We start from the raw sequence: 22071 nt of genomic DNA, 5'->3' as shown, positions 1-22071 counted from the left end.
GCTTGATTGTTCCCCCCATATCACTTCCGTAAGTCAGCTGACTTCAACTGACCCCGGCTACTCCTGCTTGCTCCTCGACCCCCCCCGGTGTGAGGGAACTCCCATCCGCCTTGCGCCTGTTTTCCCGCCTTATTCTTTCTGGCACGGGAACATCCCTTTACCTGGCCCCCCTCTTATGGCGCAGCTCCCTTTCCCCTCCCCCTCTCCTTCCCCATTCTCCGACTATGTCCCGCCTCTTCCCCCTCACCGGCGCCCACATTTCCCCAGTGACCCCCCCTCTTCCCTGTTTACTTCTCGATTAACTTTCACCATCCCATTAACAAAAACAATAATAACAACAATAACAGTTCCCTGCAGCATCAGTCCCTCAGTTCCGGTCCAGTTTCTCTTCATTGATGAAGGGCCATGCTTCCTCCGCCGTCTCAAAATAATATTGTCTCTCCTGATGCGTGACCCATAGTCTTGCCGGCTGCAGCATCCCAAACTTCACCTTCCTTTTGTGCAAAACCTCTTTGGCTCGGTTGAAGCTCGCCCTCCTTCTCGCCACCTCCGCACTCCAATCCTGGTAGATCCTTACCACAGCATTCTCCCATCTGCTACTCCGCACCTTTTTAGCCCATCTCAGGACCTCTTCTCTGTCCTTAAGGCGGTAGAATCGCACGATTATCGCCCTCGGTGGTTCTCCCGCTTTTGGTCTTCTCGCCGGGATCCAATTTGCCCACTCCACCTCCATGGGGCCCGCAGGGCCCTCAGCACCCATCAGTGAGCTCAGCATCTTACTTGCGTATGCTCCACAGTCCACTCCTTCCACACCCTCCGGGAGACCTAGTATCCTAAGGTTCTTCCTTCGTGCTCCATTTTCAAGGGCCTCAATCCTGTCAGCACACTTTTTATGAAGTGTCTCGTGCGTCTGAGTCTTGACCGCCAGGCCCAGGACCTCGTCCTCAATACCTGACACCTTCTGCTCCACCACGCAAAGTTCAGTCTCCTGGGTCTTTAAAGTCTCCTTCAGCCCCTCAATTGCCTGTAACAACGGGGTCATTACCTCCTTCTTCAGCAGGTCCACGCACCGTCTCACAACCTCGTCCTGCTCAGGCCCCCATGTCACCTGCGATTCCTCCGCCGCCATTTTGTTCCACTCCCTCTGACCTTCTGATTGCAGATCCTTCGGGCTGCAGCCGCCGCCGCCGGTTTTTCCCTCCGTCGTTCGGGGGGGACTCCCTTCCCTTGCGCCTCGCACCGGGTTTTTCGGCCGGCAAAGTCCCCGTTGGGGCTCTTAAAAGAGCCCGAAGTTCCGTCGGAGCTGGAGCCGCCGAAACGTGCGGCTAGCTTATCCCTGCCGCAACCGGAAGTCCCCTGTTGTACATATTAATGAATGAGAGTTAAACATGGGTGGCATGATTGGAAAATTTGCAGGTGACAAAAATTGGCCGTGTAGTTGATAGTGAAGAGGATAGCAGCCAGTCCAGAATGCTATCAATGATTTGGTTGAGTGGGAGAGAAGTGGCAAATGGAATTCAATCTGGAAAAGTGCGAGGTAATGCATTTGGGGAGGGCAAACAAAGTAAGGGAATTATTCAATAAGCAGGGAAGATATTGCGAGGGGTTGAGGAAGTAGGAGACTTTGGACTGCATGTCCACAGGTTCTTGAAGGGGGCAGGACAGGTGGACAAGCGAGCATGTGGAATGCTTTCCTTTATTGGATGAGGTATTGCATACAAAAGCAGAGATACAATGATGGAACTTTATAAAACACTGTGAGGCAACAGCTGGAGTTGTGTCCAGTTCTGGTCACCATTGACCCGGCATATTGGGCTCGAGTTTTTGTTTCCGGCAGTCTGTTCAGCAGAATGGACCATCAGTCCATTTTCATTTTCCACAGTGAAATTATGGTTTACGTTTCAGCTGAAAATTATTTGCACAATCACAAACACAAGATCTTCCATGTGCCAGTGCGAAGTGTAAATAAAATGTACACATTTCCTCCTTATTGCAAAAAATACATTTTTGTATTTGAGTGCTAACTGGTGCAATTTCGTCCATACAGCTGAAAATATACTTGTCACAAAAAATAATTCTCTTGCATGAGTATGTATCCTGATTTTAAAACTGAAATAAAACTATACTGCACTGTTCACTAGTTTTAAGTAGTGCTTTTCACAAACACTGAGCATCTTAGTGATTTAGAGCCAAATAATTACTTTGCACACAGCAAACTCTCAACAGCAATGTGACAGTGACCAGATATTCTTTTATAGTCATGTTGGTTAAGGGAGAAATGTTAGCAGAAACCCTGAGGATAACACCTCCGCTCTTCAGTATCATGCCATGAGATATTTGGTGCCTTGTTTCAACTAACCAAAAGCTTAGGGGAACGTTCATTTCCCAGGGTAATGTCTTGACCAATCAGAATTGACCTGCCCAGTTTGAATTTAAACCAGGCTGGGCAGTTAACTATTCCATGCAGCATTTTCCATGGGAAGGCCTCCACCATTCAGAGTCCCATTGCCAACCAATCCAACTCTCTTCTCATGCAGTGTAACTTGTTCCCCTGTTACCTATTGGGAAAATTCTTGGGAGCTATCCTGATGAGTGCAAGATGATAGGTTTTGACAGCATGTCTCTTTTTTTCAGCAGTGCAGTCCTCAATCTGGTGTCAGTATAGATTTTTGTGGAGTCCTGGAGTGGAACTTGAACCCAGTACCTCGTGACTTAAACGTGGGTGATAACCATGAGAGCCAGAGCTGACTAGTCCGTTTCACAGTAAATTAATTACTATCCAAATTTAAAATCATGCATAGTAATACCATATGCCTTGAGAACAAAAGAACCACCTCAAATGGTTGCAATAGGTGGAAGTTTGCTATGCTTTTATTTCAATATGTGTATGTAGGTGGTTGTAAGACTTTTGGGAGTTTTTAACCTTCAAATCCACGAGTGCCCTGAATTGAGACTTAACAATTCAACCAATAAGATGCAACTTAGTGATGTAACTTTATTGAACAATAAGAAGTACTTCGGCACAAATCTAGGCAGCAGCTTCACTGGGTCAACATGGTTCCTGATTCACTGCCAAGGGTGCAAAGTAGCATGTGGTCTTCATTCATGCACTCATGCCCTCAAAACATGCTCTTGTCTTTAGTTTCCAATTCAGTGCACCTGCCAACTGAAAGCTGGTGTTTTTTTAACTCTTGCTTAGATGCACTTCATGTGCATACTCAGTTGTCTTCCTAAACTCTGGCCCAGTCAGCATATGATTGGTTTAGTGGTGAGTGATTGGTTTCTGCTTGGTATCGAAGGTCATTTACTGATGTCTTTTCCTGTTGTGTCCTGACTGGTCATGTAATGTCTTGGTCCTCCTCATAGCTTTCCTGTTATTTCATTAAATTTTATGGCTGTCTCCTGAGGTACTGGGGTGCCTGAAGATATTTTCTTTGCCCATTTATTTGAGGTAAGAGAGGGTGTTATGTCAAGCTATAACTCGCATCTTAAGGGAATGGCTGCTTCTCCTATAAGGTGCTGCAAACCGAAGTAATTTAGGATATAGAGCTGATTATTTGAAACCTCACTGCTGTTTTATTTTGCACAGTAGGAATTTCTCACTCCCTTCTGAGTCATAGGCATCAAGTACTACTATTACCAGGGACTATGATTGTGCCAGACTTGGACTCTGAACCTTTATGGTTTTGTAGCATTTGGTCTGTAATTAAACCTCAAGTGTGACTTGCACTGGCACGAGGCCATGCCATGTCTCATTTGTCAACTACAGATAGTCAGTCACATGGTTTTTCTAGCATCTTCACTGATTACGGTTAAGCAGATCATATAACAGCTTGATTGATATATTTCTAGTAAATCATTATTAAACCTAGATATCTCTAAATCTAATTTCATTTTTCAAATCAGTATTTAGGTTTGATGCAATTAATATTTAGAATTCTCTAATCTTTGTGCTAGTTTGACTGATTTATGTGGAATTAAGCTGGTAACGAGGATATTCCTAGACAACAATAAATCCACGTCCTCCTTCGTTTCTATATATCTGAAGTTGCTGATAACATTTCACTGTTCTCATTTAGGGGATATGCCCACCAGTAAGAAAACAGCAGGATAAGAGGCTATTGGCAAATCTCCAAGTGAGAATTCATAAAGAACTCATCAACACCAAAGTAATATGCACGCATATAAAACCAAAATACCCCAACAGTTAAATGATACACATCATCAAGTCAGAGCTTTGATCTGTACAGTTAGTAGATTAGCTACAGTTGACTTCCGTACCAGTGGGTTCAGGTGGGGGAAGGTCAACCAGCCTCTCGCTCTCAATTGTCCATTGAGCCTTGGCGTATGGTTGCAGTTCTGGGCATAGATTGTGATGACTAGCGCAGTTTGATAGCATGCAGTCGCTTACCATTTACATTCATGCAATTACCAATATGCCTTCAACAAGAGGTGATTGGGATGGTTGATTATATGGCAGCTATTTCAGTGTGGTTTTTGTAGGGTAAATGAAGGTGGCTCTTGGGTGCTCTCCGCTGTTCAGTAAGGGAAAGATACTGAGTATTTGCAATCATAAAAATTGTTGTGCAAAATGTTGTGATGTTTTCATTTTTGCTTTATGCAGCAGATCTTGAAGAGGAAAAGATGGAAACTCAGGAATCTGAAGGGCAAGAACCAGAAAAAGTAAGTGAAATGGTATTCTGACCAATTGACCCTGCAATGTCCTCATGATTAACATCCAGGAACTTGTGCTAAAATTAGGAGTATTGTTTCTCAGCCGTGAATACACTCAATGGAGCATCCTGAATCCTCTAGCACAAAGAATTCCAAGGATTTCCAATCCTTTGAAGACATTTCTCCTCATCTCTGTCCTAAATGATCAACACCTTATCCTGAGACACTGTCCCCTTGTTCTAGATTCCACAGCCAGGGTAACCACCTTTGTCTATTGTCAAACCACTTCAGAATCTTGTGTGTTTCAATGAGATTGCCTCTCATTCTTCTAAACTCAGGAGACTATAGGCCCAATTTATTTAGCGCCTCACCGTAGGGCAACCCTCTTACGCTAGGGAAGAATTGAGTGAACCTTGCTGTATCACCTGCAGTGCTGGTACATCCATCCCTAAATATGGAGTCTAAAATTGTGTTCACAACTGCGGGTGTAGTCTCACCAAATCCTTGTACAATTGGATTGACTTCCTCCTTGTACCTTTGTTGCAATAAAGGCTAAAATGCCATTTGCTTTCCTGATTGCTGTACCTGTATGTTAACTTTATGTTCCTTGTGCAGGTGCACTCAACTCTCTCTGAACTTCAACATTTACAAGCTTCTCTCCTTTTAAAAAATATTCTGCTTTTCTGATCTTATGACTGAAGTGAATAACCTCACACTCCCAAATTATGCTCCATCTGTCAACTTGTGCTCCATCTGCCACCTTGTTGCCCACTCAATTAACATGTCTATATCTCTTCACAGACTCTTGCATTCTCCTGACAGCTTGCTTTCCTTCCTCGCTTTGTTTTGTAATGTATAAGTTTCTTCTTTAAAATTTTCCCACTATTTATTTACTGTCCTAACGCTTTGGTTTATTTACTCAATTAACCTTAACCAGCACTACCCTCATACCAAGTGTACATTTTGGTTTAAGGTTCTTGTTTTGACCTGGAGTATGTCTAAATCTCTGATATTTAACATTCAGTTTAGTTATATTAGATTACTTTTTTTTCCTGAGGGTCTTTTACTGAGATTGCTAATTAATCCTTACTCTTGACACAATTCGAGATCTAAAAATTGTCACAAATGTTCTAAAAATCCACCTAGACGCTACCTTTGCCAATTTGATGTCCAGTCCACATGAAGATTCAAGTCCTCCACAATTATGATATTTCTTTTGTTAAGCTTCCATTTCTTGCATAATGTTCTGTCTAATGGTGGAATGTACCAGTTTCCACCAGCGTTTTTCGGCTTTTTAGTTTGCATTTCCACCGAGACCGAGTTAACCTTGTGATCTTCTGAGCCAAGATTTTCATCCCCATCTTAGTTTCAGCATTAAAATAATTATAATTGTGCAGACCCTTTTATATTATACTTAATTTTTAATTCATGAATTACTATTGCTTTATTTGTATTGGCATCATAATTTGCACTTGCTGATTTTTTTTTTCAATACACCAGCTATCTTTCTGTCTCTTGAGCCTCTCGCGTAGCCTCCTTCCACCACCCATGCCACTCCTGTGAATTCTCAGGCACCCAACCCTTTCTTTCTTTTAAAGCTGGACGTGCAGATTATAATCCATGAACTATCTGTAGGGAGACAAAATGGCACACGGGGAAGGAAAGATAAAAGGAAAATACTGTGGATACTGGAATCTGAAGTGAACGTTTTGAATCTGCATGATTCCAAAGCTAAAGAGAAGGAGAAATGTGATGGAATATATCGTGTAGACAAAGGGGTGGAGCAGAGTAGGAGAGATTACAACAAAGATGTATAGGACATGAGACAGGGTGGATTAATGGCAGTGTGAAGGGCTACAAGGTGATGCTAGTATGGCGTAAAGACAAGTTATCAATATGTTAATGGAAGAACAAAGGTCAGTACTCCGCTAAAGCAAAGCAGAAGAAAAAGTGATGGCTGGATAGTGATGGTGGAGGAGTTCGGAGATGGTTTTTTTTAAAAAAGGGTCCAGGTGGAGGACAGAGGTCACAGTCTGAACTCAATGTTGAGTCCTGAAGGCTGTAACGTGTCTAATTGGAAGATTAGATGCTGCTTCTCCAGTTTGCATTGAGCATCACTGGAGCATTGCAGCAGGCCAAGGATGACATATGGGCATCAGAATAAGATGCTGATTGAAATGGCAAGTGACGGGAAGGTGTTGGTCATGCTTACAGACTGAGCAAAGGTGTTCTGCGAAGCAGACACCCAGTCTGTGCTTGGTCTCCCCAATGTAGAAGAGACAGCATTGGAAGCATAGACCAAATTGAAGGAGTTGCAAGTGAAATGTTGCCTCACCTGAAAGGAATGTTTAGGCATTGAACGGTGAGGAGGTAAAGGTCAGCATTGCACTTTCTGTGATTGCACGGGAACGTGCTGTGGGTAGACCAGGAAGATTTGGGGAAATGGAGGAATAGACCAGCGTGTCACAGAGGGAGTGATCCCTGGGGAATCATGAAAGGGAGTCTGACGGGTAGAATTTGTTCCATGTGGCATCATGCTGGAGTTGGCCAAAATGGCAGAGGATGATCCTTTTGAATACGGAGGCTGATGGGTGGAAAGTGGGGACAAGGAGGATGCTATCATGATTCTGCGAGAGAGGGGATAAGAGCAGAGGTGTGGGAAATGGAGTCGAAACTGGCTGCAATGAGGGAGGACTTTGAGGAAAAAGGCAGACATGATGAGTGCCATTTTCATTGGAATAAAAGCAACTGAGATAGGGAAATTGAGAGAAAGGGGTGGAGTCCTTGCGGGAGACTGGGTGTGAGGAGCTGTAGTCTTTCTGTGGGAGTCGGTGGGCTTGTAATTTGATTTAGTTTTTTGTCACATGTACCGAGGTACAGTGAAAAGTATTTTTCTGCGAGCAGCTCAAACAGACCATTTAGTACATGAAAAGAAAATATGTAATAGGGCAACACAAGGTGCACGATGTAAATACATAGACACGGACATCGGGTGAAACATACAGGAGTGTAGTATTAATCAGATCAATCCATCAGAGGGCCGTTTAGGAGTCTGGTAGCAGCGGGGAACAAGCTGAATTTGAATCTGTTAGTGCATGTAGTCAAACTGGTATCGCCTGCCCGATGGAAGAAGTTGGAAGAGTTGAGTAACCGTGTGGGAGGGGTCTTTGATTATATTACCCGCTTTCCCAAGGCCATGGGGAGGTGTAGATAGAGTCAATGGATGGGAGGCGGGTTTGTGTGATGGACTGGGCAGTGTTCACGACTCTCTGAAGTTTCTTGTGGTCTTGGGCAGGGCAGTTGCCATACTAGGCTGTGATGCAGCCAGATAGAATGCTTTCTATGGTGTATCTGTAAAAGTTGGTCAGAGTCAATGTGGACATGCAGAATTTCCTTAGTTTCCTGCGGAAGTATAGGTGCTGTTGTGCTTTCAGGTGCTGAATTTCAGTTTTGGATTTGAGTTCAGTTAAAGATTTGACTGTATATAGACCAGCAGCTTTTCTCAAAGCAGTTTAGTTTAAACTGTTTTGCCTGTGGACATAACAGAAATTTCAGAAACTCGTCATGCTATTGAATGTCAACGGTGATGGTTTGATTCTCTCTTATTGGAGATGGTCATTGCCTGGCACTGGTGTGGTGTGAGTGTTACTTGCCACTGATCAGACCAAGCCTGGTTATTGTCCAGGTCTTGCTGAATTTGCACGTGGACTGCCTCAGTGCCCGAGGAGTCACTAATGGTGCGGAACCTTGCGCACGCAGTCATCAGTGGACATCCCCACATCGGACCTTGTGTTGGAAGGAAGGTCATTGATGTAGCAGTTGAAGATGGTTGTACCTAGGTCACTACCCTGAACAACTGGGACAAAATCTGCAGCTGGTCCCTGAAGGATCTCTCTCCAAGTGGTTTATCCAGACATCTCTTTGTGGCAAGTATTCCTGGGTAGGCTAACTGTGTATTTAAAAGCGGATTTGGATCCAAGGTGGGTTTTGTTTGAATGGAGGGGAAAGTTAGTAGTTTGGAGGGTTTCATTGTTAATGTTCGATGGGTGGGCAAAAAACCTGAGAACCAGTGACCGATGGCTCATAGGGAGAGGGACAAAAAATGTTTTGGATTTTGGCGGCATGGTGGCACAGTGGTTAGCACTGCTGCCTCACAGCTCCAGGGACCCAGGTTCAATCTTGGCTGTCTATGTGGAGTTTGTACGCTTTCTCTGTATCTGTGTGGGTTTCCTCCGGGTGTTCCGGTTTCCTCCCACAGTCCAATGATGTGCAGGTTAGGTGAATTGGCTATGCTAAATTGTTCCTTAGTATCCAAAAGGTTGGGTGGGGTTACTGGGTTACGCGGATGGGGTGGAGGCGTGGGCTTAACTAGGGTGTTCTTTCCAAGTGCCGGTGCAGACTTGATGGGCCAAGTGTCCTCCTTCTGAACTGTAAATTCTATGATTAAGCATTGTTTGTTAAGCATTATTTGACTGGTAATTGTAAGCTATTTTCTTTATGATATTAATGTTAGTAATACTGTGCTAGTAATAAAGTTTATTTTAATATACCATATCCCTATTTTTGCGTGGAATCACTCCTCAAGTGAAGTATCCTTTCCCCTCAGTCTGACATTTTAATAAAAATTGGGGTTTCTGCCTTGTATCTGAGAAACTGTTGGGGTCACGTCTGGGGTCATAATATCATGATGGAAACATTTGCTCAATTTTTGCATCCTCATGTTCCAATCTCACTACTTTTGTCATCCTTATCTCTGATATGCCCGACAATCATCCAAGAACTCTGCTTTCCTCCAACTGTCACATTTTATACATGCCCCACTGTGGGTGGCAGTTCCTTCAGCCCAAAGATCTGGGGCGCGATTCTCCGTCCCGCTGTACCTGTTTTCTGGTGCAGTGCACCCTCGCCGGCAGTGGGATCCTCCATCCCGACAGCCGGCCAATGGGGTTTCCCATTGTGGGCACCCCAGCGCAGTCTGGAAACCAGTGGGCATGAGTGCGCTGCCGGTGAAGCGGAGGGTCTCACCGACGGAGAATCCAGACCCTCTAGTTTCTTCCCTAAATCTTTCCACTTTTCTGTCTCGGAATGCTCCTGAAAAGTTTATTTCCCCACTTCAACTTATGCTTAAGAAAACAAAAACATTTCAATATTCTGCACAATATTTTCTATGTTTCCAAATACTGACCATTTCCCTAATTTTAAAGGAGTTTTTTCGAGCCAAGTTTAATTTCCTCTGAGAAAATCAGTGATGGATTTACTGATCCATTTAACCCTTCCAATCATCCATCTCTGACTGAGCTTTGGTTTACTAGGGCAGATCGGTAGCACAGTGGTTAGCACCGTTGCTTCACAGCAACAGGTTCCCAGGTTCGATTCCTGGCTTTGGTCACGTTTTGTGCGGAGTCTGCACATTCTCCTTGTGACTGCGTGGATTTCCTCCCACACGTCCCGAAAGACGTGCTGTTAGCTAATTTAGCCATTCTGAATTCTCATTTCGTGTACCCGAACAGGCGCCGTAGTGAGAGGACTAGGGGATTTTCACAGTAACCTCATTGTAGTGTTAATGTAAGCCTAATTGTGACGCTAGTAAAGATTGTTCTTGTTATTATTTGGCTTCGACTGCTTTAGCTGTATCAATTTTGTTCTAATTCTGCTCCTGTGAACATTTGTGAGGTTGAAGGCACTATGTAGAAGAAATGTTCTAGGCAGAGACCTCCGATATGTCGCCTTTTCCACTCCCCAGGACTTTGCTTCAATCCTAACTACCTAGAGCCTGCTAGCAGCTTCCAGGGATTCTCTGAGCTGCAAACCACACAATGTCCAAACTGTAACCAAACACCGATAAGTTGAAACCAGAGAATCTTCTTAAGCTCCACATATCTCCATGGTGACATAGACTTTCAGGGTCCACTGAATACTTCTCAACTAATTGAGCTTTACCTCTTGAGAACAAGACCTATCTCTGGATTGCATTTCTTTGCTAGCAGTGTAGACATCGCATCTCCAGTTCTCCAGCTAAGTAAACCCACCTGTTTGATCGCTCCATCTCTTCTGTTCTGACACTGAACGAACATGGTGTTCTAGTGTTCTGGCTATCTCTGACACTTAACATTTTGGTTTCACAACACCTTCCCAGAATTAAGCATTACCTCTGAAATATTAACATATAGTTAGATATTCGTCACAAATAAAATTATATATTTAACAGACTTGTTTGTCTTTAACCAGGCGGAAAACAAAGAGGAGACTGAAGCAGCTTCTGAGAGTACAGAGAAGATACAAGTCTCATCTCCCAAGGAGCTGGTGTCGGAAAAGTCCGTGGAAGGGGAAGCAGCTAGCATGGATGTGAAGCCAGGTAGGTTTGGAGGGGGGGCGGGGGGGGTAGTATTCTCAATTGAGCAAAAGGAAGACACATCTGAAGTACCGGTGTGGTGTTATCAGAACAGATGCATCGGATAAACCTTCGCGAAAGCAGGGTATGAAAAAGTGTGTATGAGATAGCTTGGGGATCAGTGGGCCTGTAAATCAATATTATCCCCCCAAAAAGAGACAAAGAACTTTGAAATGTGGTCGGCTGGTGGTTGTGGTACAGGATTAGCAATTTAGAACTCCAGTGCTCAAACTGATTTTGAAATCCGGAAGTCTGGAAAGTTGCGGACTGGCCCCAGAAAACAGTCATGACGCTATCTGATTGTACATAAAAACCTGACTGGTTCACCGTTACGTTGAGGAATAGAAAATCCCAACGTGCACTTTCTCTGTGACTGCAGCCCCATCTGACAAGATTGGCTCTTTGTGCCTTGAGGGCAATGAGGGATGTGTAATAAATGCAGTTTCCTCTTGTCCGCCACATGCCAAGTATGGACTGAGGGGAGGAGATGTGCTGGAATTCGGTCCTCTGTGGCTGAGGTTTATTAGACAAACTGGATGAGCTCCAACTGACCAGAACAGGTAATCATCTCCGAGGTTCATGTACACAGCAGAAGTTGGTTGTTACAAAGTGATGTGACTTGGACTAGCAAGACACAAATTTTAGTTAATAATGGGGAGGTGATGAGATCTTTGTATCCTATAATTTAAAACTTGTCTCTTTGCTTTAGTACAATCTGGCAACCTGGAACTTGAGTCGACAGAGGACGTTGAGAACACTTAGAAGTTTAATCTGAGCGGTTTCCAGTTTGAAAAATACTGGAATCTGCAGAAGCGACAGAAATCATAAATGCATTAAAGGAATATCCGCAGAGTGCATCTATTAAGTCACCTCAGTTTTTCACTGTTCTCAAAACTGCTGGTCAGGTGTAATTTTGGCACCGATATCCCGTGTGAAGCCTTCAAAACTGCTGGTCAGGTGTAATTTTGGCACCGATATCCCGTGTGAAGCCTTCTCCCCATTTAAGTGATAGACTTGTCAAACTGTGCAGCTTTGCATGATATTGAGTTAATTATGCAGCTTTTCTTTTCTGCGGTGTTGTTTGGTCCTTTGTACTTCACAAAGGAACTCACCAAACACTTCGACTTGTCCAAACCAGAATTTTTTATTGAATCTCATATGGTAAGACAGTAATCTGATACATGGCACGTTATCATGGAGTCTGCCAACTTTTTCTCTGGAACTTGGACCTAACACTGACCATTCACATGTATGTCTTATTACCCTCTCAATCTTCTCCAAATAGCCGGATGCATCTCCCTTTATATCGGACTCACAGGTCACATGCCCTTGGTCTAGAGACCGCATGGGGTGTCTGTACCGCCACCTGCTGGTTGGAGGTCACACACTATCCAACTATGATATAGTCTATAGATATATCGACAAATGTGGTATCAATAGGAATAAAACAATTGGAGAACAATTGCATGAAATGTCATCTCTTGTGCGACTCTTAACAGCAGTAAGCCATAGAAGTCTCGGAAGGTTGAGTGACACGTGTGTGCTAATATTTTTTGGAATTTCAACTTGGCTGTGAGTTCTCATTTGTGAAATAATTTAGCACTGCTCACTCTAGTTTACCAAGGTGGGCAAGACATCAGAGCTTCAAAATGCTTGGTCGGAGCTTGTTCTGTGTGGATTATTCTGGCAGGGCTGCATTTGTATCAATGCTAACTGCCCTGAGAATCCTAGAATCAATAATTGGAAGGAGGCCATTCAGCCCATCGAGATCACCGGCCCTTGGAAAAAGCACCCTATTGAAGCCCACGCCTCCACCCTATCCCAGTAACTCAACCTTTTTCGGACACTAGGGGCAATTTATCATAGCCAATCTACCTAACCTGCACATCTTTGGACTGTGGGTGGAAACCGGAGCACCGGGAAGAAACCCACGCAGACACTGGGAGAACGTGTTGACTCCGTACAGACAGTGATCCAAGCCGGGAATCGACTGGGACCCTGGATAGTGCCATCCACTGTGCTACTGTGCCGCCCACATGGTGATAGGCTTCTAAATATCAATTGTCAACGACTTCAGGTGTTCACCCATTGACACAGTGGGACAGTGGGCTAAACAGCTGGCATGTAAAGCAGAACAAGGCCAGCAGCGCGGGTTCAATTCCCATACCAGCCTCCCCGAACAAGTGCTGGAATGTGGCGACAATGGGCTTTTCACAGTAACTTCATTTGAAGCCTACTTTTGACAAGCGATTTTCATTTCATTTGGTTTGGATTTGAAGTCAGGTGCTGGATGGGGTTAGAAATTTGCTTTCCCAGAAAGAAGTGAATAGGTGGGTTTTAAAATCCATCACTTTTTTTGTTGTTTTTTCTGGTGCCAGCCTGTTGCCATATTATGAAATGATACTATGTTTTTGATACTATATTTTTTTGAATTCAGTTTTCTAGTTTGCTGCGTTGCTTGTCCAGTTCCACTGCAGTGCTGTGTCCTTAAAGGGCAATCTAGTCACGGGAGGAAGAGAACATTTTGGTGGGGAGGCAAAGTTAGATTGTGTCCTATTGCAGGATATTGTACCGTTTATAGTCCAAAACAATGCCTGGTTTATCCTGCAATCTTTTTTGGACTTTTACAGCTTTTGGACAGCCAACTTTGCTGTGTTCTTGCTCTCGTCACTGCATGGAATTTCGTTTTCTTGAATGGCAGGATTTCAGCTGCCTTATCCTTCACTGTGGTGATTGCAACCTTTAAAGAAGCTTTGTGTAGGGTTAGGCAGATAATGGGGTTGTGAAATTGGGCTCTGTTTCAGAGGCTATTTTTCTTCTTGAATAGGTGCTTTTCATTTTGTTCCAATAGCAGTGCTGAATAATGCATGTGTTCACTCAAGAAATTCTCCCAAGATTGATTGCAGTTTCTATACAGTTCTGTTCGGTCAATTGCAATTTGAATTAAAAAGTGGGTTGTGCGACTGTGCGATTAAACTGCACTTGTTATAGTCGCATTTTAAACAGCAGGCAATGGTTAATGAACCAGCCAATTTTTAACATTTGGTTTGACTGGTAGGTACCTACACTCTTCTTTCCTGGAGTTTTGTATCATTGTTAGGGCTCCAGTAGATGGCTGTTGGATGTTGTTAGAAAAGGCGAGTTTTGTTCACAGCCATTTGCAGATCGGGGAGGCTACCAGAGGCATGCAATTTGCATTGTAGTGGCCTCAAAAGGATTGTCAGGGTAGTTGAGAAACCACTATAATCTCTCTGAAGTGCCTGTTTGTGAAATATTGGCCTAGATCTTCATTCTTATGGGTGTCATACCCCAGCGGTGCCCTTAAGATCCCCTGTATGTCCGCACGTAAGTACATATGGTAGTTGCCCGCGAAGTTTCAAATTTTGTTGTGCAATTAGCCTGCGTTTGGAAATCTGCAAAACTGATTTAAATTGGAGACTTTGAATAGTTTGAGTACATAACCCATCCCACAGGATCACCCAACCTATCCTACTGACTAGGACTTTCAGCCAGTGCTGTAAAAGGAGGGTGTGCTTCACTTACCCCGATCATCTTCAGTGCGCTAAAGGACTCCGGGAACAAACTGCTACCCAACTCAAATTGAGAAAGTCCGTTTCCTTTTGATGAGTGTCCTGCTGCAGAGTGATAGGAAACAGTGTGTTCCTGTGTGATGAGCTGCTTGGTTCAATTCCAGCAGTACTCCTCCTTAAACTGGAAGAATAAAAATCCTTTGAACCTTGACCTTTGCTAACCTGCTTTGAGATCTTTGAGATTAAGTTAATGGGGTATGTCTCTCTGGGAAGACTGCACTTCCACTTGAATGTAAGGACTGGTAAACCAAAAGTTGACCTGTGTTAATTTCTTCGTATCTCATTTGGAGCATTGTGCTGGATTTTTGAGAGATTTTGTTTCACTTCACCAGCAAATCGGTAATAAGGGAGCACAGCCTGATGGTGATCACCAGTCATTATCAGTTTCTACTAACTTGCTGTTGAGAATTGCTGACCTTAATGGACTGTACCACCACAGTCTGCTACAACCTGACATCCCATTGCATACATTACGATTCTGTGACTTCGCTTGCTGTGGATTCCCTTCTTGGCACTCATGTTTTGACAGAGGAGGCATCAATTCTCACTCCAACTGCCTGAAACTGGTTTCCAATGTCTCGCTACCATGGCTTTAAAAGCTGTCATAAATCCTCACTTAAGCTGTGTTTTGCCAACTAATTTAATCTCTTGGTGTCTGTGGTAAGGAAGTAAGCAGCATCATTTTTTTAAAAAGCTCCTAGTTCTTTGGGGAGGGAGGCAATCATGGGAAATACAGTGTGGATTCATTGGGCAGACACCAGGGATGGAGGGCGTCAAAATATGAGGAGTGATTGGAGAAACCTAATTTGCTCTCCTTGAGAGCTGAGAAGTTTGAGATTTGTTTGAGGTGTTCAAAATCATGAACGATGTTTGATTTGTATATGAGGAGAAACTGTTCCCAGTGGCAGAAGAACATGTTTACCGTGGCAGCAAAAGAACCGATGGTAACCTGAGGAAACCTTCCTTTCACACAGTAAATTGTAATCTGGAATGCGCTGTGTTAAAGGGTGATGGAAGCAGATTTCCATTGTAACACTCAAGGGAATTGGATAAAAACTGAAAGAGTGGTTGCAGGATGATGTGGAAAGAAAAGCCAAATGTGATTAGTTGGATAGCTCTGCCCAAGATCCACCACAAGCACAGTGGGCTGAGTGATCATTCCTTAATCCTCTAAAGTGGGCATGAACATTTGGAAAACCTTCAGGGTACTGCTACTGTTGGAGCAAATTGAAAGGTGTGGAATTAGAGGAAGAGTAGCAAATTGCATTAATAATGGTCTTTGTTGTCACAAGTAGGCTTATATTAACACTGCCATGAAGTTACTGTAAAACGCCCCTAGTCGCCACACTCCAGCGCCTGTTCGGGTACACTGAGGGAGAATTCAGAATGTCCAAATTACCTACGTCTATGTCTTTCGGGACTTGTGGGAGGAAGCCGGAGCACCCGGCGGAAACCCACGCAGGGACGGGGGGGACGACGACGACATGCAGACTCCGCACAGACAGTGAGCCAATTAAAACCTATTAAAATATGATTTGAAGGAATGAGGGAGAGTACAACCTCAAATGACTGGTCTTACCAAGATTTCATATACACATGTGGCACACTATGCAGTTGTGGCTCTATTTGATAGGGGTTTGAGATAACCATGTAGACACCGCAGTAAAGATGCGCAAGGAAACTATCTGATAAAAGGAAATCAGATTACACTGGAAACTTTTATCAAATCCTCCCAACAACTGTCGCAATTTTGAGGCGAGGTAAAATTCAGACTGGAATGGAAGCTTTCCAGTGATTGGGGGATGTAATGCAAATAAGCTTTATTAATCTCACAAGTAGGCTTACATTAACACTGCAATGAAGGTACTGTGAAAATCCCCTAGTTGCCACACTCCGGCGCCTGTTCAGGTACACTGAGGGAGAACTCAGAATGTCCAATTCACCGAACAAGCACATATTTTGGGATTTGTGGGAGGAAACCGGAGCACCCGGACCGGGAAATCCATACAGACATGGGGAGAATGTGCAGACTTCACCCACAACCACCAAGGCCAAATTGGACCCAGGCCCCTGGCACTGAGGCAGCAGTGCTAACCACTGTGCCACTGTGATTGAAGTAAAGAGAACACTCTGAGTGGGGGTGGAATGGGATGACAACTACTGTTCATATGGCGTGTAAACGCCAACACTGGTTGTGGACAACATCCTGTTTGCAAGTTGTTCATTCCATGTGAAGAACTTCCTGACATCAGTTCTGAATTTGTCTTTAGCCATTTTGTATATGTGCAGCCTTCTCGTCATGCTTTAAATTACGCCAAGATTCCTTATTAGCGATGTGGATAAAACTACAGTGAGGAAAATTGAATCTACAATAAAGTTACGCAGTCCACCCGTGCCACTCTCATTCCCCAAATTTAGGGGTTGTAAGGTGAGGAAACATTATTAGTACAAAACATTTGAACCAAGGTTGTCTTTTTTAATGTAGGGAAAATGAATTGCTTAAAGTACAGTGTCACTATTACCTTTTTCTGTGTAGGTGCAATTCCCTGCCATCTGCCAGACCTGGTGTCTAATTACTTAAGAGATGCCTTTGCGCCAACTCTGTTTCTGAGAAAGAACTGGCAAGCCTTTAATTGTTTTTTTAAAGCATGTGTCAAGAGCCAAATGGGTTTATTCAGTTCTTGAAGGGACAATAGGATGCGGACAAAACCATATTTGTGCTTTACTGGGATATGCTTAGATTTCTGAATCATTCCAAAATTGCTTGGCCTTTTTGACCTGACAGTTGTAACAGATGAAAAAGATAAAGAGGAGAACAAGGAGAACATCGATGTTAGTGGCAGAGACAGGGAGTTGGATGTTGGAAAGAAGAAGTTAGAACATCGCATTGGCGAAGGGAATATCGTCACTGCTGCCGCGGCGGCTCTGGCTTCAGCTGCTACTAAAGCAAAGGTAACTTTTTTACATACTGCTATAAAGTTTTTGTGTGCTGAGATTTGCAAATTTATAATGCTTTCCTTGATCGTAGGACATTTCAATGACCATCACCAACAAAGGAGAGTTTATCCACCTTCCTTTGACATGCATTATCATTGTTGAATAGCAGAGGGAGTGGGAGGTTCGGGTGTAGGGAGATGTGGAAAGCCAAAGAGAGCGGTCAAGTCACCAGAACAGTATAGTCATGTCGGTAAATATGAGGAAAATTGTACAGGAAGGGACACAATTTAACAAAATTGTAAATCGGTAAATAAGGTCATTGTAGAAAATATAATTAAAACAAAAAAATTCAGATTAACTTGTGACACAAAGGTGCACTCAAAAAATTTCAATTTTTTTGCGATAGCTTTGGCAGTTGACACCACTTTGTCAATCTCCTTTTATGGGTGAACAGCAGCAAAGCCAGTGAATTCCGCTGCAGCAGAAAACTGTGGATCACTGTGGCTGTGGAGGCTTGTGCTAAGTCACCATTTCAAACTCCAGATGACGACGAGTGAATTTTTTTTTTTTGAATGTTGCAGCTTTTAAATCTGAAGAGATCAAGTTGAATTTTTTTGTCCCTGTCTCCTTTGGAGATGCAGTTGTCAACGGAAAAAGGTGTTGCCAATAATGTACGCAGCAAATAACATTGAGGAGGTAGTTGTTTTCATTGTTTCACACCCTTCCTTACCTCGGAGGTTAATGTTGGGCAGAAGGATTTGCATTCTGAACAGTTTGACAGGCCACAACTTGAATGCTCCTTCCATGGCTCTAGCTAACTTTATGCACCAGTCAATAGGATGACTTGTATTTTATAGGCTCTTCGCCCATAAGGCCTGGAAGCATAATGATGTAAATATCTTCTTGAATGTCACTTCAACTGTAAGTGAAGCTGCACTGCTAAAACCCTGCTGCTTTTTGATTAACGAGTGGAAATTGTACTACTCAGCCAAAAGGCTCCATTGTTGTTGTAGTGTTAATATCATGTTATTTCAATCCATTGCTGAAGTCATCAGTAAGTGCTGTGACATCATTAGTTGTTACCTGTGTAAATACGTATTAAATGTCGTTTGTTCTAATTCTAATCTGTTTCTTTTGTTACAACACCTGGGCGAGTGCGCAATGAATTCCAATCCCACAGACTGGAGTCCCAATTTAACTGAATTAACTGATAATTTGTGTATTTTCCTAATACCTTTGACTGCCCCAATGAGTTACAGGCACAAAATTTGCACGTAAAACATTAAAAAACTTCATTTATATCAAGGAAAAAGGTGAACATCTAATGGTAAGAATTGGACAATGGTTTGCTAACCTAACTATTCCCCAAAGCCCGCCCCACTCTCCACCCAGATACATACAAAACAACATATGGTGGGGGTAGGGAAAGGATTGAAAATAACAGGGATTAAAAGGGCCTGAGATGGTTCTTTGCTGCTGATGTTGCTGTTTTTGTAACCAGCAATCCCAAGCAAAGTGGATGATGGGGATCCTGTAGATGTAATATATCTGGACAGTAAGTTGCAATGAGGAAATAACAACCATACAAATGGATATAGATAGAGTAGGAGAGTGAGCCAAAATGTAATAGACTGAGTATAACGTGGTTAAGTGTGAGGTCATGCATTTTGGTCGGAAAAATGGGAGGGCAACTTATTAACCAAATGGGGAGAGATTGTGGGGTGCTCCGGTGCAGGGGGATCTGGGTGTCCTCGTACATGAGTCATAGAAAACTAGCATGCAGATGCAGCAGATAATAAGGAAAGCAAATGGAATGTTGGCATTTATAGCTAAAGGAATAGAGTATAAAAGGTAAGGATAGGATGGGAATAGAGGGATACGGACCCAGGAAGTGGAGAAGATTTTAGTTTAGACGGGCAGCATGGTCGGCACGGGCTTGGAGGGCCGAAGGGCCTGTTCCTGTGCTGTACTTTTCTTTGTTCTTTGTTCTTTTGTGATGGTCTTCAAGTGGAACCTGCAGGCAGTAGAGAATCAGTCCTGACAGGCCTCCACTAGATTGACTCCCAGTCTCACTGAGACGCCCTTAGAATTCTCTACCTGAGAATTGTAAACCAAGGTTGTCGGTCTGCTCCAGACATCAACCGCTTGTCAACAATTTTTGCAGATCCAGATTACTTCCAATGGAACTTGTGCAGGTTAAACTGACTGCAGAGAGGGAAAGGACTTAATCTTAAAATCACAGGAAGAGCCCAATGGGTGAGAGCGAATTTGGAGCACAGGCTTCACAGTTCTTAATCAGAATATAAATGTTTGCTTGCCCACAGATTCTGTCATGGGTCACTTTCACAGGCTAGTTGGAAGCATTTAAATCACCAGGCCTTTCAAACGGACTTTTACACTTTCACCGATCTGGCTGGAGACATTTAAGTTACTTCTCCAGGCTGGCTGGAAGCATTCCGATCGCCAAGCAACTGTGCTAACCACTGTGCTGCCATGCCACCCTATATGAAACATGGAACAGACCAGGATTTAACAAGTTCTTTACACTGTTGTTTTAATGTTTATCTGATTTCTCCTGTTTTTGAGTTTGTCCTGTAATTTTAAACTTTATGTTTAGATATTAAAGAAGATTAACATGTAAATGTTTTCAACTACCTTTTTGTGGTCAAGTTACCACAATTGTGAAGGTGAATAAGTAGTTAATCTCTTTGAAGTGCTGATTGTGGGAAAAATGTTAGCCAGCTTATTAAGGGAGCTTTGAACATTGTTCAGGTGATCACAGGAGATAACCATTACAGGCAATCTGAGCCTAAGTTAACTATTCTATTCAAGAGACACATCTCTGACCACCCATCACTCCCTCGTTAATCATAACAAGTTTACAGTACAGAAAGAGGCCACTTGGCCCACCACCCAGCCTAATTCCACTTGCCAGCATTTGGTCTGTTGCCCTGCAGGTTATGCCACTTAGCTGCATATTCAAACACCTTTTAACTGAGTTGAGTGTTTCTGGCTCTACTACCGCTTTCAGGTAGAGTTCCAGACCCCTAATTTGGGTGAAAATATCTTCCCCGATTTCCCCTCTAATACAAAGAACAAAGAACAAAGAAATGTACAGCACAGGAACAGGCCCTTCGGCCCTCCAAGCCCGTGCCGACCATACTGCCCGACTAAACTACAATCTTCTACACTTCCTGGGTCCGTATCCTTCTATTCCCATCCTATTCATATATTTGTCAAGATGCCCCTTAAATGTCCCTATCGTCCCTGCCTCCACTACCTCCTCCGGTAGTGAGTTCCAGGCACCCACTACCCTCTGCGTAAAAAACTTGCCTCGTACATCTACTCTAAACTTTGCCCCTCTCACCTTAAACCTATGCCCCCTAGTAATTGACCCCTCTACCCTGGGGAAAAGCCTCTGACTATCCACTCTGTCTATGCCCCTCATAATTTTGTATACCTCTATCAGGTCGCCCCTCAACCTCCTTCGTTCCAGTGAGAACAAACCGAGTTTATTCAATCGCTCCTCATAGCTTATGCCCTCCATACCAGGCAACATTCTGGTAAATCTCTTCTGCACCCTCTCTAAAGCCTCCACATCCTTCTGGTAGTGTGGCGACCAGAATTGAACACTATACTCCAAGTGTGGCCTAACTAAGGTTCTATACAGCTGCAACATGACTTGCCAATTCTTATACTCAATGCCCCGGCCAATGAAGGCAAGCATGCCGTATGCCTTCTTGACTACCTTCTCCACCTGTGTAGCCCCTTTCAGTGATCTGTGGACCTGTACTCCTAGATCTCTTTGACTTTCAATACTCTTGAGGGTTCTACCATTCACTGTATATTCCCTACCTGCATTAGCCCTTCCAAAATGCATTACCCCTTCCAAAATGCATTACCTCACATTTGTCCAGGTTAAACTCCATCTGCCATCTCTCCGCCCAAGTCTCCAGACAATCTAAATCCTGCTGTATCCTCAGACAGTCCTCATCGCTATCCGCAATTCCACCAACCTTTGTGTCGTCTGCAAACTTACTAATCAGACCAGTTACATTTTCCTCCAAATCATTTATATATACTACAAAGAGCAAAGGTCCCAGCACTGATCCCTGTGGAACACCACTGGTCACAGCCCTCCAATTAGAAAAGCATCCCTCCATTGCTACCCTCTGCCTTCTATGGCCTAGCCAGTTCTGTATCCACCTTGCCAGTTCACCCCTGATCCCGTGTGACTTCACCTTTTGTACTAGTCTACCATGAGGGACCTTGTCAAAGGCCTTACTGAAGTCCATATAGACAACATCTACTGCCCTACCTGCATCAATCATCTTAGTGACCTCCTCGAAAAACTCTATCAAGTTCGTGAGACACGACCTCCCCTTCACAAAACCGTGCTGCCTCTCACTAATACGTCCATTTGCTTCCAAATGGGAGTAGATCCTGTCTCGAAGAATTCTCTCCAGTAATTTCCCTACC

General features: G+C 43.6%; 1 protein-coding gene across 3 annotated transcripts in view; it reads left to right on the top strand.

Annotated features, from left to right (window-relative positions):
• The window catches only part of smarcc1a (SWI/SNF related BAF chromatin remodeling complex subunit C1a), a 288801-nt gene that overhangs the window by 192346 nt on the left and 74384 nt on the right, over positions 1-22071 (top strand). For 2 of the 3 annotated variants that reach the window (XM_072468118.1, XM_072468116.1), the window contains exons 22-24: positions 4625-4683; positions 10903-11029; positions 17441-17607. In XM_072468118.1, the coding sequence (XP_072324219.1) occupies positions 4625-4683; positions 10903-11029; positions 17441-17607 (353 nt within the window). The remainder of the gene's footprint in view (positions 1-4624; positions 4684-10902; positions 11030-17440; positions 17608-22071) is intronic. The other variant, XM_072468117.1, reaches the window with a different exon arrangement.

The sequence above is a fragment of the Scyliorhinus torazame genome, chromosome 11 (genome assembly GCF_047496885.1).
Source record: "Scyliorhinus torazame isolate Kashiwa2021f chromosome 11, sScyTor2.1, whole genome shotgun sequence".
NCBI classification, from domain to species: Eukaryota; Metazoa; Chordata; class Chondrichthyes; order Carcharhiniformes; family Scyliorhinidae; genus Scyliorhinus; species Scyliorhinus torazame.
Note: the sequence above shows the minus strand (reverse complement) of the source record. Positions and strands in the feature narration are given on the sequence as shown.